Source organism: Chaetodon auriga, chromosome 8 (genome assembly GCF_051107435.1).
Source record: "Chaetodon auriga isolate fChaAug3 chromosome 8, fChaAug3.hap1, whole genome shotgun sequence".
Lineage (NCBI taxonomy): Eukaryota > Metazoa > Chordata > Actinopteri > Chaetodontiformes > Chaetodontidae > Chaetodon > Chaetodon auriga.
Genome location: NC_135081.1, coordinates 23035439 through 23052083, shown reverse-complemented (window position 1 = coordinate 23052083; position 16645 = coordinate 23035439). Strand labels below are relative to the sequence as shown.

At 42.0% G+C, this 16645-nt stretch overlaps 1 protein-coding gene across 2 annotated transcripts in view; it reads right to left on the bottom strand.

The window, feature by feature from the left end:
* The window catches only part of LOC143324425 (mannosyl-oligosaccharide 1,2-alpha-mannosidase IA), a 175350-nt gene that overhangs the window by 55940 nt on the left and 102765 nt on the right, over nt 1-16645 (bottom strand). For both annotated transcript variants that reach the window (XM_076736888.1, XM_076736887.1), the window contains exon 4: nt 255-335. In XM_076736888.1, the coding sequence (XP_076593003.1) occupies nt 255-335 (81 nt within the window). The remainder of the gene's footprint in view (nt 1-254; nt 336-16645) is intronic.

The following is a 16645-nucleotide window of genomic DNA, read 5'->3' as shown; positions in this document are numbered from 1 at the left end:
GGGGTCTTGTTGAGGGTTAACTGCAGTCAACACAACTTCTGGATGCCTGCAAACATGAAGCAAGCTATGCTGTTTTGGTTGGAAAACCTGCGACGTGTAATATGGACACAATTGTGACGCACGCATGCACGCACACAAACGCAGTCACAGTCAGAGACAGCCTGCTCATCACTGAAACTGCGGGACTGGTTTGGGATAAAGGAAGCAGCAGATCTCACCAGAGCAGAGGGATAACAGACATCTATTAATCTTACCTCCTCTCCTGTCAGGTAGTACGCCGACAGCAACCCGCCAACGTAACGGATGTTCACCTCAAAGAGTGATGCCTCGCCGTTCTGTTGAACCAAGAGAGAGAGATCAAATTGTCAAATGTCATATTCAGCCAAGGTCTCAGACAGCGGAAAAGCAACACAGTGCTGTTTATGGGACATGATAATACACTGCAGTCATCACAAATAGGTTTTATTACTTACGCTGTGGGTTTGTCAGTGTAAATGTATTTTGTAAATGGGATAGCTGGTAGATTAATTGGGCTTTGAGACCCCAGATATGTGAAAGACATATTCCAAAAAAGTTTGGCGCAGTGAAAAACACAAAACAGCTGAATATGATGGTTAATATGCTAATCCCTTGTGATATATACTCAATTCAAAACAGTACAAAGACAATATATTTATGTTTCAGTTCATTAACTTCATTGATTTTTGTAAATATATGCTTATTCTGCATTTGATGCAGCAACACATTTCAAAAAAGTTGGGATAGAAGCAACAAAAGTCTGTGCTCTAGTGAGTATTTACAGCACTGACGGAGGACATCAATCAAGGCGTACAGCCGAGAGGAATGAGCTTCATCAGGTCACTCGTCAGTAGAGTCTTTGTTGGTTTCGGTCTTCTCATGTTATTTGCTGACAAGAATAAAGAAATCATCAGGCCTATTTTTAAAGAGCAACCTGAACCTGCGAGGAAACAAACAACCTCATCATGCTTTTACTTACAGCATGTCGGCATTCGTCACACAAAGCCACTTTGGCTGTGATTGTTTTGGCTGTGAAACCTCTCCTGACTGACTAACCTTATTATCCCCCATTAGGAAAGTGTGGTGTATTCATCAGTCTGTGACAGTATAATACAAGAATGATAACAAGCCAATAAAGAAGTGCAAGTTCAGCATCAAGATTATTTGCCAGCATCAAAGCGTCAATATCAATATCAGCACCATGGTCACTGCCAGGTGTAGTTTGGAGGGATGGCCTGAAATACAACATTAAGACCCAAAGAAGTCGCAGTTTAGGCTTCACTTTGGGGTTGTTTTACATTAGCTGGCTGTTCTTTTGAGCTAAGATTCAGTGTTGTGTGGCTGTTGAAGGTCAGATGTGGACTGGTGAACTTCTGCTTATGAGGCAGTCTCTCTCACCACTGAGCTCCCATGCTCCCCTTCGCATCTCGCACACCATTTGTAATGGACTCTCCAAAGCAATCAACGACTCCAGCCAGGTCAGTCTCAAAAAGTCAGGTCAGACAGTCAAAGCCATGTAATCATGTTCCCCAGTGTTTAGTTTCCTCTTTTGTCTCTGACAACTGAAGGGCAATATCGATTAACGTGGGGTAAGTTTACTGGCTCCAGCGGAGTTTCATTGAAACTCCTTTGCTGTACTTTTTGAAATGTCGTCTGTTGGTCCTGTTCTTTTTGACACTGAGAAAATTAAGATGAATTGTCTTCTGTACCAGATAAGCCCAAGATTTCTTTAAATGGTTACAGTAAAATCCCAAATTATTAACTCAGAGCCACTACTACTGATACTTAAAGCCAAGTTCTCAAATAGTAGCTGGGGTCTTTATTTACCTGAACGGTTGAGAGACATAGACCAGCAAGTGTTGAGTTTTATGGACTGTGGCTTAATGGTGCGTGATCAAAACCACAGGCAGTGAAATAACTGCTGAATAAAATCAGCATTGCTCTAAAAAAGAGCAAAACAAAGCAGCAGATTTTTGAAGACGTGTGCTCCCCTGCACCTGTTTCATGTGCATTTTCACACGTTTTCACAGTTTGTTTGGCTGAGGTGGGAAAAATGATGTGTCCATAAAAACAAAATGGGACAAAGTACAGTGGAAACAGCGTCAGTGAACAAATCATGACGCACATGGAGCATGTGACTTAAGTGTCCACTGAAGCCTTCACTCGACTGGAGGGAAGACAGATGGGAGCAGATGAAAACATCAGACCCGCACGGGCCGATGAGGAGGCTGTAACCTTCCTCAAATTAATACATGAAACAAACATAAACGTCACATTTACATCATGTTTTACAACTGTTTTTGTTTGTTTGTGGTCTGGACTGTCACTCCTTGAACTCTGTTCTCTCATAGCACCTTCTTCTGCTACTATCAAACCACAGAGTTAGCAACAAGAGCCTTTTACAGTATTTTGATTTGCACATATTCGCATAACAGTAGTGGATGTTGCACTGGTGGATAATGCAAATTAATCAAAGATAAAATACATATTTTGTCTTAAGGCAAAATCAAGCACAAGACACCTGCATTTCCTGAGAACCCTTCACTTATCTCAGACATACATATACTAATATATTCATGCTGCAACTCTGAAACCTTGTGAGAAGAGGACTTGAGCTATGTTGTTGTTTCTGTTTGGCAACATTAAATGTACTTGGTCTACTTCTTTTCTAAATGAAATATGAAATAAGAGGTAAAACTGTATGTGCCTCAATATCTCACCATAATTACTGACTCTTATGCTAGCTGAAGGTTGAAGCAGACTGCTGCGCACTGACTAAGAGACCCATTGAGAAGGAAATTGCTATCTCAAGTGTGAATGATAAGGAAAGTGTAACTGGGAGCCAGAGAGGGCAATTATCTCCACTCTGAGTAAAAGCATAGAGATGGGGAGTCACTGGCATCTGTTCGCTGGGATAATTCATCTCCATATATGTGTTTCTTCTATTTAGAATATTTAGATACTTAATCCCATTTCTATTACACTTAAGGTAAATCAATACTTGGCACCAATAAATCATCAAATGTGTTTGCCTTTCAATCCGCCTGTTAAATGCTGCCAGCAAAATATTTCTGCGAAGATTTCGCCCCATCGCTGACTTGACGACAAACTAATTTTTAAGCACTTAGACGAGTAAATCGATACCTCTCTGGTCTCTGTTCAGTAAATAAGAAGCTGTAGCCAGCAGATATTGCTTTTACACGTCATTGCTTGGATTAAATAAACGGGATACAGCGTGTTAATTACTGAGCTTTACAGGCGCTGGTAGTTGTTGCTTTCTTTGGACGGAGCCAGGCTAGCTGATTCCCAGTGTTTCCCCCTCAAGCTATCTAGCTGCTGGCTCTGTCTTTGTATTAACCTGATAGATATGAAAGTGCTACCAATCTCTTTATGTAACCTTTGGCAAGAAAGTGAATGAACATAATTCCCAAAATGTCGTTCCTTTAACATGCATTGTCATGTGTTATGTAACTCTATAAAGCAGGTAATAATAGCAGGGCTGTTGCACAGCCAAGGCGCTGGCTTCATCCCTGGACAAGTGACATTTCTTGAGACAAAGCACCGACGCCTCTGGCAGGGCGGCCGGGCCGAGCTGTCTTGCCAACCCTGAAATGAGCGGCCCATTCAGTAATGGCACCGAGATGGCAGTGATTAGGAGCTGAGTGTCTATTTATCACCCGTGATAGTGACACTCAGCAAGACAGGTAGGAGGTACAGTGAGGCAGGACAAGCAATGGTGACAAAGGTTTTGCCGATCAGACTTTGACTTCCAATACAGGCCCAATAAATCACTCACAAGCTTTGGATAAAACCTCCACTCAGGCCAATGCAGTTTTTCAAAGTGCATTTCAATAAAAAAAACAAAGCTGTAGGCACTTCTTTCTAAAAGATTGTGGATTTCTGTATTTGAATCTGATGTATTTTTCAGGAATAACTAACACACTTTTTTCAGTGGAAATGGGGCAACCGTTCAGATTTGCATCTCCATTAAATCCACTCAAAAAGGAGCCCTGGGGCTGAGAAAGAGCACACAAAAGAACCCAAGTTTAACTCACACTGACATGAAACGACTCAATCATCACATCATAAGCAAGACATCAAGATAGGAGATTAAAAACAATGTCGAAGCCCTCTGAGAGGCTGTTTTCATATGAATACACATAAATTCTGCATTTATTGTAACAGCACAGAAGGTGAAGTGGAATAACTGCACAGCAAATGAGGTTTGACTGTGACTCACGCTCACTGGAAAACAGGTTAGATGTTAACTCCTTTTTTTCAAAGCTCTCCTTTAAATGTCCAAAATGGAAGTAAATTGCATTTTTTTTAATCCATTGTGAAAGTTTAGTTTTTGATTGAGAAAAAAAAAACTTATCTTTTCGGGCTTTTAGGGCTTAATTGGACAAACATCAGACTCCTGGGTAAAAGGAAAATTACAATATCTCATTTTCTTTCCTTAATTCTAATAAAATTATGACAAGGAAAAAAACCACAACGCATTATTTCATTTTAGTTTCCGTGGTTAATTAAGTTCCTGAATATTTATGGTAAAATTGATATTCTCATGCGTCTGAAAGTACAAAGTGATATTCACGATGACAAAAAAAGAAAAGAGCAGATCACAGACAATGATGGGAAATGTCATCCAGTTTCATTCAGTGTGCTATTGGCCATTTTCGCTCCTCAAGCCTGAATGTGACTGCTGGTGTTATCTCAGTCAGGCACAGTTTGAGGCCTCATCTATCGGGTTTATGTTTAATTTTCTTGCAAATCAATGATGGATGAATCTTAAGGAAATCACAATGGATTCCTAAAAGCACATCCATCTACCACGAAAAAAAAAAAAAGCAATTATGAAAGTAATCCATTCCCACGAAGACACTAAATGCTGCAGCACAGAGTTCAATTTAACAGTGGTGCTGCTCCTCGAGGCACGTTAATGCATGGTGCATCAAGCATAACTGCTCGCCTGCAAGCACGACCGAGAAATCAGGTAAAGTGAATAACACCTGTTTTTACTCTCTTTTCCTTGTCTCTCTTCACGGTGCTCAAGCTGAGGACCTAATTAGGAGACAACATGAGGTTGTCAGAGTAAACGCAGAAGCTCTCACCACCACCAAGATGAAACTGTGCCTCCACTTTCTCTGTCTACCTTCATTTCTCAGCGTCATGCAGCGAGGGTGAAAGAAGCCCCTTTCTGAGGGATGATGACTCAACAGTGAGAGCGAATCTGCATTACAGTGTTGCAGCTTTAAAGTACAAGTAACCTCTTACTTACACAGAAATATAAGACACGAAGCTTCTCCAAAGCCAAGGGAAAACAAGGTCTATTATAAATACTTGTAAGGGATTTTCTGACTGTACATCTCCCTCGCCGCCTCATATAATGAATGGATGCTTTCACAATGAACCTTTTTGGTTCAGTTAAACAAACCCTGGTGCACATGTCTGGCTAGTACGGTTCATTAGGGGTGGTGGGAAAGATGTCAATCAAACCCTGATGAAGACACAACAACTGGACCAAGACCACTTCCAAACAGGCTCTAGTGTAGTGTTTTCTAGTGTTTTGTGTTCTGTTGTATTTGTATTCTACTGCGTATTTTAGCAGTTTATTAAGTCCATTAATAAGTGTGTGACAGAGTGATCCCACAGTAATACTTCCTTGTGCAAGACTGTTTTTTTGTGCCGCATCTACAACCCCGATTCCAAGTTGGGACACTGTAAAAATGTCAACACAGAACACAGAATGCACTCATTTGCACACAGAATGCACTCATTTGCACACAGAATGCAATCATTTGCAAGTAAACCGTGTTTTACAAAGTGTCCTTGAGATCATGTAGTAACATCCTTCATACAGTCATGTGTTCACAAAGGGGTGAACTCGCTCCATCCTCGCTTGTGAACGACTGAGCCTTTCCAGGATGCTCCTTTCATACCCAATCATGATACCATCACCTGTTACCAATGAACTGTTAACCTGTGGAACGTTCCAAACAGGTGTTTTTTGGAGCGTTCCACATCTTTCCCAGTCTTTAGTTGCTCTTGTCCAACTTGTTTGAAACTTGTTGCTGCATCAAATTCAGAATAAGCAGATATTTTCAAAAATCAATGAAGCTGATGATCTTAAGTGTTAAATTATTAACATTATTACTTGGAATCGGGGTTGTACCTGTTGGTCATTATTCATGAGAATTGGCTGATTTGCAGTCTAACAACACAAACAATCAGATCGTTAGCTCTGTGTGAAACATAAATATACACATTAGAAGCATTAAAGTGCTGCATGACCTGCTGCCATTTGATGATGCGCTGTTGACACAGGACGTCATCACCAAAGCTGTCCGGCTACCTTTCAGCCTGTACGGCTTCCATGTTTACTCACCGTGGTTCATTGTGGAAATGTCAGTGCGAGTCCGGACCAAATGAACCGAACTACAGGTGCGAAGAAGTCTCACGCTACACAGGCTACTGGATACTGCAATTAACAACGCCTTGAGTGTTTAAAATATGCGCGGTACTTGTAGAAAAATTTGCATTTTAATTGTTCTACATAATGTAATTGTCGAGCAGGAGGAGCCACTGCAGAAAAGAAAATTAATTAATGAGTGTAGTGAGTCAGTGGGTACATTCCTGTCGCACCTTGTACACGTTCTGCTTCACCAGTGCCGTGCAGTGTTGCTGACAGTGTTTGATGGAGGTTTCTCTGCGGATGAGTATTCAACAGACATGGCAAAGATCGCCGTCGGACTCAGCCCAGATTTGCTCGGGACATGAGCCTGATTGGCATGGCCGCCATGCTGCTGTGTGCCAAGGAGCTGACTAGACCGTTGCCCAGTGGTGTGTCCCGCTCAGACGCTAATGTAATGATTTACCGCTAATAAAGAGGCATCATTGTCACTGGGCAGACGACTCTCGGCGTCGCCGACGTCCAGGTTTTCAACTGGCTCCCACATTTCAAAGCCAAATTAGACTGATGTGACAGAAAAAAATGACTCGATGAGCCAAGGATAAAAATTAAGCAGATGATTGCTTCTCTTACCAGAGCTGGTGATTCACACTTACTGGCTGTGATTTCACTTAACATCGCTAATTAACATGGAGGAATCATGAAAGGGACCAATTAGATCCTGCTACTCTAATCTCTGTCAGTCTAGCATGCTGCACACTGAACGCTGCTGCTTCTGCTGAGAGGAGTTTTCCAAGGCTGCTTGACTGCACCCAGCTACGCCCAAGCTTTTCTTTACTGTTTTTGTTGTATAAGTTGTACAGTAATTACAGTCTTGATCAGAGTCCAAGCTGTGAGAGAAGTCTCTGACATTACAGTTAATGCCCGCTAACCTCTGCACGCGCAACAGCCCTCCCTGATGGAAAGAAAGCTCCTAAGTTCATGTTAATTATTAAAAAAAAGGGGGGGACTAAACTTAGGAGCCCACACAGCTCAATAATTAGGTGAGTAACATTAACCTAGCTCTAAAGAGTCGAGTGGTAAGAACATTATATTAGCAACATGTTTGGTCAGAGTTTAAACAGGCTGGTTGAAGAAGCTACATCATTTTTTGGTTTATAGATACTTAAATCACTTCAAAACTTGTCAAAAGAGGCTTATATAATAAAGTTAATGACTTTTTTATATTTGAAAAAAACAGGCATCCATTCAGTGAGGAGCTCAGCACTCCAAACATCGGGGAGTCGTGTCTCTTTTCTGAAGCCTTTATTCACGGCTGTAATTTGAAATGTAAAGCGACTGTTTCTTCTCAAAGAGCAGGCAGACATTAGACGGTAAAGGTTGCCAATCGTGATACATCAAGTACTTTTTCTTTTGCCCGGCTGCTTCGCTCTTGTTATATTCCCCTGGTGCATCTTTGCAGTAGATGCTTCGGTGAATACCCAATCTCAGACCAATAAACCCTGATTAAATGGTCCAAGCAGAGAGGCGTTAAGGTAAACTACTGGCTAATGGTTTGACTCTCATCAGGTATGATTTACATTTTATTTCTTTGATAACTCTTTATCTTTCGAAATGCAGTAATTAATCAGCGGCAAACTTCATCTTAAACATCATCAAATAGACACGCACAAATGAAATAGTTAACGCGCTCGAGATCATAAACATCTCCACTAAGTGCATTAAGTTGTAAATTAACAGCCTGGTGAATAATTAATCAAATATGCCAGGGTGATAAATTATAGCTGAATTACAACCCAGCCCATCATCCCGCCGTCTTTTCCGCTCACGTCCTCTGCATCCAGGAATATTTGTCTAGCTGCATCTATTTTCAGAGCTCGCCTTCGTCCTTTGACGCTCGCTGTATACATACGTACAAACACATGCGAAATCAAGAGAGCAGCATTCTGTGTTCAGGTCTCTGGCTGTCTCCTGGGGGATGCAGCAGCTCCCCACCGAGTCTTCAATGATGATGCTCGGGTCTCCTGGGACTTTGCTATGCTCACGCTCCGCCATTACTATTCAACCCGCCGCAGTCCATCTTCCCTCTTCCCGACTCTGTGTGTGACTGCCTGCCTCTGTCTCCCATCATATACCTCCCACTGTATTTGGCCTCGATGACTGAGCCACATCCTTCACTTTGTCTCAGCGGCTCTGGAGGCTGCTTCCTCCCAAACTGCCGACAAGAAAAAAGAGGCACTTGAGCCGCCTGATGCTCCGCTGTGTTCGCGTTGATATATGAAACGCTCAGTTATGCAGATGAGGCCATTAACTGAGCTAATTAATGCATCAATTACAAACATTTCTGTTTCAGTATACTTGTCTTCATATAACTTCAGCGGTTTTATTTAGATTAGTATTAATGGCTTATGGCTGCTAATCTAATCAGATCATTTTAACAGCAGGTTCCCACTGAATCTATGAAGCTTCTATTGTCTCCGGTTTTCAAGTATCAGGGCTGCAACTAACAATTAGATTCATTAGAAATTCATCTGTAGGTACTGTTTTACGTTTGTCCACTAATAATGTAGTTCAAAAAATGCCATAAAGTACTGAAAAATGCCCGTCACTCATTTTCCAGAGCCTACGGTGAGGTCTTAAGATGTTCTCAGACACAGTAAAAACTCAAAAATATTCCCCAAGACTAGCAGCAAATCCTCAAGTATTTGGCAGTTTTGCTGCTACATGACTTAAAAGGTTTATGAATTCTAAGTAATTTTATGCCAATAAACTACTTGTTTCAGCTGTAACGTGTTTTTACGAAAGTATCTGCACGTACAGACGTTAACATTCATTCACTTGATGAATATAAGTGCAATATTCACTCTGGTTCCAACTCCTGAGAGGAACATCTGGCGCTTTAGCTGCTAAACGCTCCACTATGTTAACCAGCTCGTCTCTGACTTTGTCTATCTGCTGTTTGGTGCTGTGCAGGTGGCGTCTGGTGGGTTTATCAGAGCTTTTTTTTTGCTTGAAACAGCCGCCTGCTGTGGCTGAAATCTGTCCAGTGGAAACAATGAGCAGAAAGTCAGTGAAATGCTCCGTGCAGCTGAGGGGGAACTGCAGAGTCAGGTAATAATGCTCTGCAGCTTCATCGTGACTCCTTTCACAGTACACAGTCATTTGATCCATTGTTAATATAAAATATTGATTACAGCAGCTTTATGTCTTGCTCTTTACCAAAGCTCCACCAAGCCGCTCCTGTCCGTCTGCCATACTTTATCAGTTTTTAATGGAAGCACTCGGCAGCTTTTCATAAAAACCTCAATTCTCTGGGCATTTTTACATCAACAGCTGAAGTCATTCAGATATTTTTAGATGATGTCTACTTATTCAGAAGCTCTCCATCTGCTAATTCTGTCCTCACCGTATAGCGAGCTTCTCATGTCAGCATTTCTCTGCGCTTAAAGAGCCCACAGGGTCGAAGTTCATGAACGATATAAAATGTGCTGGTAAACAGCCGTAATGATGAACCACCCACGCAAAGTGCCCTTTGCCCTCCGCATCCTGAGACAGAATGTCAGCTCAGCTTGACCTCAGCTCAGGGGCACGACGTCTTCACTGAAGCATCTCATTGAAGCACCGTAAATGACACTGTTTTCCCTCAGCCGCCTGCATGACTGGGAGCTAGTTGGGTCTCGGTTAGCGCAGACAGGAGGTCATCGGGGGTCACGAAACAGCTCCGCAGAGGTAAACAGTGACCTTGCTCCAGGTCTTCCTTGTTGTGAACCGCTGTCATTTCATCTTGTCCTCAAACGTGAGCGTACATTTAGAAAACAACCCATGAACAGCTGATTAAAAACAGGCTCACTTAACGAAAGCTCTGAGATGCTAAATAAAGGTTGAGAACATTGAACTTCTTAAAAAAACATCCAAGTTTAAAAAAAAAAAAACTGCCATCATGGAAATACAAAAAAAAAAAGTTTTGAGTTCTTGGTTGCTCAAAATATTTTCGGATAACAAACTTCACCTGCACTTTGCCTGAAACGTTGAACCCAGTCAACAATTTTTTCTTTGGCAATCACGCTAGAAATAGTTACCAATACATTTCTCTCCATTTCAGCCGTGTTACGGCCGCGTGTCATGGCTCTGTACACACGTTATATTGTTCAGCAGCTGGTGAGACGCTGCCTACAATCAGTTAGACGATTTGATGACGTTCCTCTCCCAAGTCTGCTCTCTCACCGAACTTTCACTCCTCTGTGAAAGAGTGTGTCTTCGGTGTCTATCTGATCTCTTTCTGGCCTCTGGGCCCAGCATCCATTTGAGGTTGAACAGATTAACAGCAACAACAATAAGCATTGTATCTGCGCTCATTCTACCAAGAAGTCAATTATATCTGGATTATAACAGCACTGACACAAATACACTTGAGCTATTTTCAATCTAAACACTTTATCTGACTGCAAAGTTTATTTCAGCCTAATGAAATTGAGACCTCAAGCTAATGGAGATGTTTTGTCGTGTATGCAGACATCTCAAGCAGAGAGAGGTGTTGTGCAGGGAGATTTGAGGGATTGTTTTCATGTTTGGGATCTTCCAGGGAGACATGCGCTTCTGACACTGTACATTTCCACAGTTTTCATGAAACTACTGCAGTATTCTGCTTCATTCTGCTACCGAAGCAGCCCCTGCTGCGCTTTCCTTCACAATTCAGCGCTGTCAAGCTCTCAGCGAGTGACCACAACACCAAATGAGTGCAGGCAAGAAACAGCCCAAAACAAACAAGACTAAGAGTCTGCAGCCACGCCAGCTGCTCTGCGAGGCTGCACTTACGTACCACTTGGAGCTAAACACTAACGCCTGAATGCTAACATGCTCACAATGACACACTGATTTTTTTGTCCTTTAATTTTGCCAATTTGAGGGACGAGTGGGAGCCGCAGCTCAGCCGCTGACTCCAGATCAGTGAGCTAAACCAGGAGTGCAGGGAGGCAGCAGGGAAAAAGAGCACGAAGAGGCCGAATATTTTCATTTTTAACTCTGCGAATTAAGGTTTCACTTCAAGTCCACTCACTTCAAGGTTTTAGTGAGTTAACAAGGCAATTACGCTGATCTTATGTATATATGAAAGTCAGAAACTCACCATTTTGACATATTACCGAACCTACCGACCACCGTGCTGCTAGCGTGGCTAAAAACTGGCAAAACAGCCTCGTAGCAGGCAGCAGTTTTAATGCACTACCTTGGAAACAGTTAGAGAGGTTAGTATCTTACACAATTTAGTGCCCAAATATCTCAACCTGGATATGTGAGGTAACGTTCTTGCCTGAAGCGACAACACATTTCATGTCGCTGTCACCCTAAAGACCTCTCTAACTCCAGTCCATCCACTCCCACGCTGCTGTCTCTCTGGACTGTTTAGTGACACATGCCAACATCAGCACTTGCTCACGGGTAGAAAAATGCAGTGCATGCCATGACAAAAAAAAACAAAACAAAACACAGCTCCTTTCGTTAATTTCACCAAATGACACCCACGAGGCTTCACACCCACTTAAGTCTAACCAGAGCTGTGGAATTATAGGCCTGATTGTGCTAATTATCCAGTCACTTTGCTATCCTGGTTTGGCTCGGGAGATTTTCACGGTGGTGTATCAGGAGTTATTGCCAGTGCATGTTGCTAGTTATGCTGAAGAGGCTTTATGGGAACCATCAACAAATGCACAGGGGGACCCTTTAATCTATAAACTGCACCAATGCAAAATCACAATAGACATTTCACTGAGAAAAATGTGCACATTTCAGATCCTGCACAGGATCGCTCAGTGAGACGGCTCGACACATTAACGCCCAGGATGCAGTAAAGTCACCTGCAGCGCTATTAATGACTCTGCAGGATAATATCGCATGGCAGACAAATAAATAAAGCACATGCTTGGATTTGTGTACAGAAAATGCAACAAGAGCAAAAGCTTTGAGTCCCATGGTGCACCTGTACTGCAGCTTACACGCTACATCATTCTGTGTCATCAAGTTGAAAATACTTTACCCAGAAAATATTCATTTTTTATGAGATAACCTTCCTCAGTGAGAGAACAGCTTCAAAAAGGAAAGTAACAGAAAACATCCATACAACCAGTGAGGGCAGCAACTCACAGTTATTTTCATTGCAGATGAAACGGCTGATTAGACGCTTGATTGAATGATCGAAAGTTTGGTCCATGAAATGTGAAAATAAAATTTAAATAAATCAAAAATGTAAAGAGCAGCAAAACACGTCCATCATAATCGTCCCAAACCTAAACTGACGTATTCAAATCACTTGTTTAGTCTGACCAGCAGCCCCAAAGCCAAAGATAATTAGTTTAATATCAGATATTCAGATAGAAACCAGTGAATTTCTGGCTCCACTTCACAGATTCAGTGATCAATAAAACAGCTGCAAATTAATTTTCTGCGAATCCACTAATCGATTATTTGACTGAAATGACTTCAGCAGCATAAATCAAGTCTCGGGTGTTTGTCTGGATGCTCAGGACTTCCAACAAAACACACGTTGGTACAACACATCTATTTATTCTACACAGTTCAACAGTGATTAACCAATAAGCCTCGTTTAGTGACAGGGGAGCTAATAAATTACAGTTACATGTCGTGTCTATGAGTGACAGACCACAGGGTTGAGTGCAGTTTGTAGTGTTGTGGAATAAAAATAAAGGTAATATTTGCACTCTTGTGTTGTTATTTCCTGTTTATCCTCCTTCGTACAGCATGTGGTGGGACCCCTGAGTGAGTCATCTCAACAGATCCATGGCCTGTAAGAATGCAGGTAATCTGAGTTTGGTGCCCTCCCTCAGTCGATGTTTTCAACCCCGTTATTACTTTAAACCCTTTTTTTAAATCTTCGAAAGCAATAAAAGCTCCGTAAAACAAACTTAGAGAAGAAATACTAAGGCTGGATATGTGCACAGTGACCCTATAACCTGTGAGAGTCCTTCTCTTCACAGAACCCACCACCAGTACACCAATCACAACTCGGCTTTCTTACTTAGATTTTACACCCTGATAGGAGACCTGACCACACCTGTGCATTTAAACTACAGCAGAATGAAAGAAAGTAGATGGCAGAAGGTTTTATCATCCTCTAATCCGGTTAGCTTCCTGATAATGGGACAGAAGTGCTGAAGCAGACAATGACTGATATGGCTGGAGTTGAAATGACAGTAGCTGAAAGAATAAAAGAGGCGGAGGAGGGGGGGTCTAGAAGAGTAATAAAATTTGGGAGGAGACATGAGGGAATACCATCCAATCTTAAAGTCCTCATTAATCACTCTTCATTGGTCTCTCTGAAATGAAAAGGTCTGATGAACTGCCAGAGGACAAGCTCCTGACCACGACTTACAAAAACATACAGTCCTGACCAAACTGTTAATGCTCGTAATAGAGGAAGGCACGTTACGCCACTTACACAGAAATACTACAGAGACATTTCAGCTAAGTCCCAGTCAAACACCAGAACCTCCACAATGCTAACTGGCTGCAAACAATGCCAACTACTTATTCGAGCTTTATGCAACAACAGCTTGTGGGAAAATATGGCAAAAGGCAGCACTGGCGGAAACATTCTGGAGCTTCCTTTGTCTTGATAATTGGCTCTGCCACCAGAATGGGCCAGTCTGTTTGTAGAGCAGCTCCGCATCAGGAGCGTGTTGTTTGTTTTAAAGTCATATGGCCGGGATGCCTTTCAGAGAGTGTAACTTGATCACTTGGCACAGTTTCAAAATGCCTTTGTTAGACCCAATAGCTGGAAGTTAAATAAAAGTGGAGAATTCAGCAGTTAGGTCTGGTTTCATTCCTGCAGAAAGAGGCTACTGATCGCGATGCAGCGATGTGTCTGAGCCTCCTGTTAGGAGGAGACGCGCTGAAACCTGCTGCAAGTAATGTCCCATCTGTACCACTGTAATGCTGTCCACGTCTCACCGTTAACAAGTTACAGACCGGCTGTCATTATGGGACCAGTTCTGGATGACGGACAGGTGAATTTAACAAACTGCTGTGTATAGTGACGTTACAAAGTAATTAAGGAGAGTGTGTGTGTGAAAATGTGTCTTTCTTTTTTGCCTCGCTACACAACAAACACACAAAACAACTCGAGCTGACCAATAAATGGTATCTTTATCTTCTTGTGATGTGATCATGCATGACAAACAAAAGACTGACTGAAACACTATGAAAATGAAAAATCTTTTTATTTACAGCGACTTCACGGTGCATTCAAGTGCACCTCGTAAACTCAGAGACCAAAACCTGAATGACCTCATAGGCCTACATCTGTCTTTACTTTCCTGTTCTTTCACTACAGTTTTTTTATTAGCTAGATGCTAAAATCACCTTTTTTATAGTTTGACCTGTTGTACATCTTATCCAGTATCTGGTGAGAATATTAATAACACACCAAAATCCCCTGAAGAAAAATAAAATTACTAACGTGCTAAATTTGATTTGGGGATTTCTTGTGCATAAAAAGCGGCCGATCTAAAGACGCAAAATTTATGAACTGTGTTACATGAGTACAATTAATTTGAAAGAATTGAAATATCTGCAGCAAAATGATAACAAGGCTCGACTGGTGGACACATACAGTAAAACACATTTTAATCATCAAATTTTAATGTAAACTTAAAAGAACGAATATAAAACGTACAATTAAAATGTCAGACTGATCGCCCTGCAAGAGACAAAAAAAAAATAAATCTTTTTTCATTAAAAATGCGCAAAAAAAGGCTCTATTTAGGGTTCAAATAATGAGAATATTAAAGGCTCTGCGTGCGGTGTCGCCCCTTCACTGCATGCCTTTCCTTAAGTGGTATTTTGATAAAATTAGGACATCAGAAAACTTCCTGAGGCTCTTGGCAAGCTTGGTGAACCATTCCCAAGTGCATCTGACAATCTGTATATTGAGCCAGTGAGTTATTTTCTGAGGCGGGCGTGTATTTGTACAAACTGCACTTCAATATCAAAATGATGATGATATCCTGTGACACACAAATGTTTGTCAAGTGCTCTGCAGACTCTCTGAGGTGCTGCAGGTAAAAACACCACTTCTCTGTGTACAGTAGGTGTGTGTGTGTCTGTGTGTGTGTGCGTGTCAGTGTGTTTCTGTGTGAACAAAGCCTCACATCTTTCTATCTCTCCCCATTCACACACATCAATCCTGGTTCCCATTTACCATGCTGGCAAAAAAAAAGTGTCATATCATATTCATGAATGTGCGTGGATAAGTACGCTTGCATGACTGTAAAACTGGCTCATTCAGAGAAGATTCAGAAGCTTGCACTTACCCAAAGTGGGGGCATTTCATTTTTAAATAATCTCACAGGCAGAAAATAGCCTCTCCACCAGAACATGTACACTTTTTTGCCCTTAAAATATTAAAATACTTGGAGAAAGAACCCAAATTGTCACTAGTAAGTCACGTCTAACTGTGGACGTGACCCCCGCAGACCACCGAGGAAGGCATGAGGGAGTGAGGCTGACGGACTGTGGCACCCGTGACAAAGTGCAGTGTGAAGTGTAAATCTGTGTTTGTTGTCTTTATGATTGGTGACAGTGCGGCTGTTTGTCAGCGGCTGCCATTACTGGGCCTCTCCACTCAGGCTGTGAGGGCTGCACAGCCAGCAGCAAAGGCTCCTCTCAAAGTTAATATTCATCTGCATCCACCGGGATAGACCGGCCGCGGGGAGACACACGAGCAGTGTATGTGTGTGCGTGTGTGTGTGTGTGTGTGTGTGTGTGTTTGTGTCATGCCTCACTCCATGTTTGCGATGCATATGTATCTGAGGGAGTGTGTGTGTTTTCTGCCAAGAGTGAGAAACACAGTAACTGAAAAACTAAGGTTTCCTTTGATGTGTAACGCTCACTGAGGATTTGTTACCGCCTCAAAACTGGCAGTGATCAAGACGCTGTCGCTGGGCTCCACGAGATAAAAGGACGTCATAAACACACCGTGTGTTTTACCTCTGGTAGTAAACTGGGGTTGTTCCCCATATGTGCACAACTGTTGATAAGATCTATCTCCACACAAAGGTGTGGAAGTCCGCACATGTTAAACACAGTCCGGATTTGTTTTCTTAGCAGGAGCCCTGAAATAAACAAGCGTTACAGCTAATTGAGGCTAATTTTATCAGCAAACACACCTTTTCAAAGCCGAGACAACCCGTCATAACAGCGGTGAAT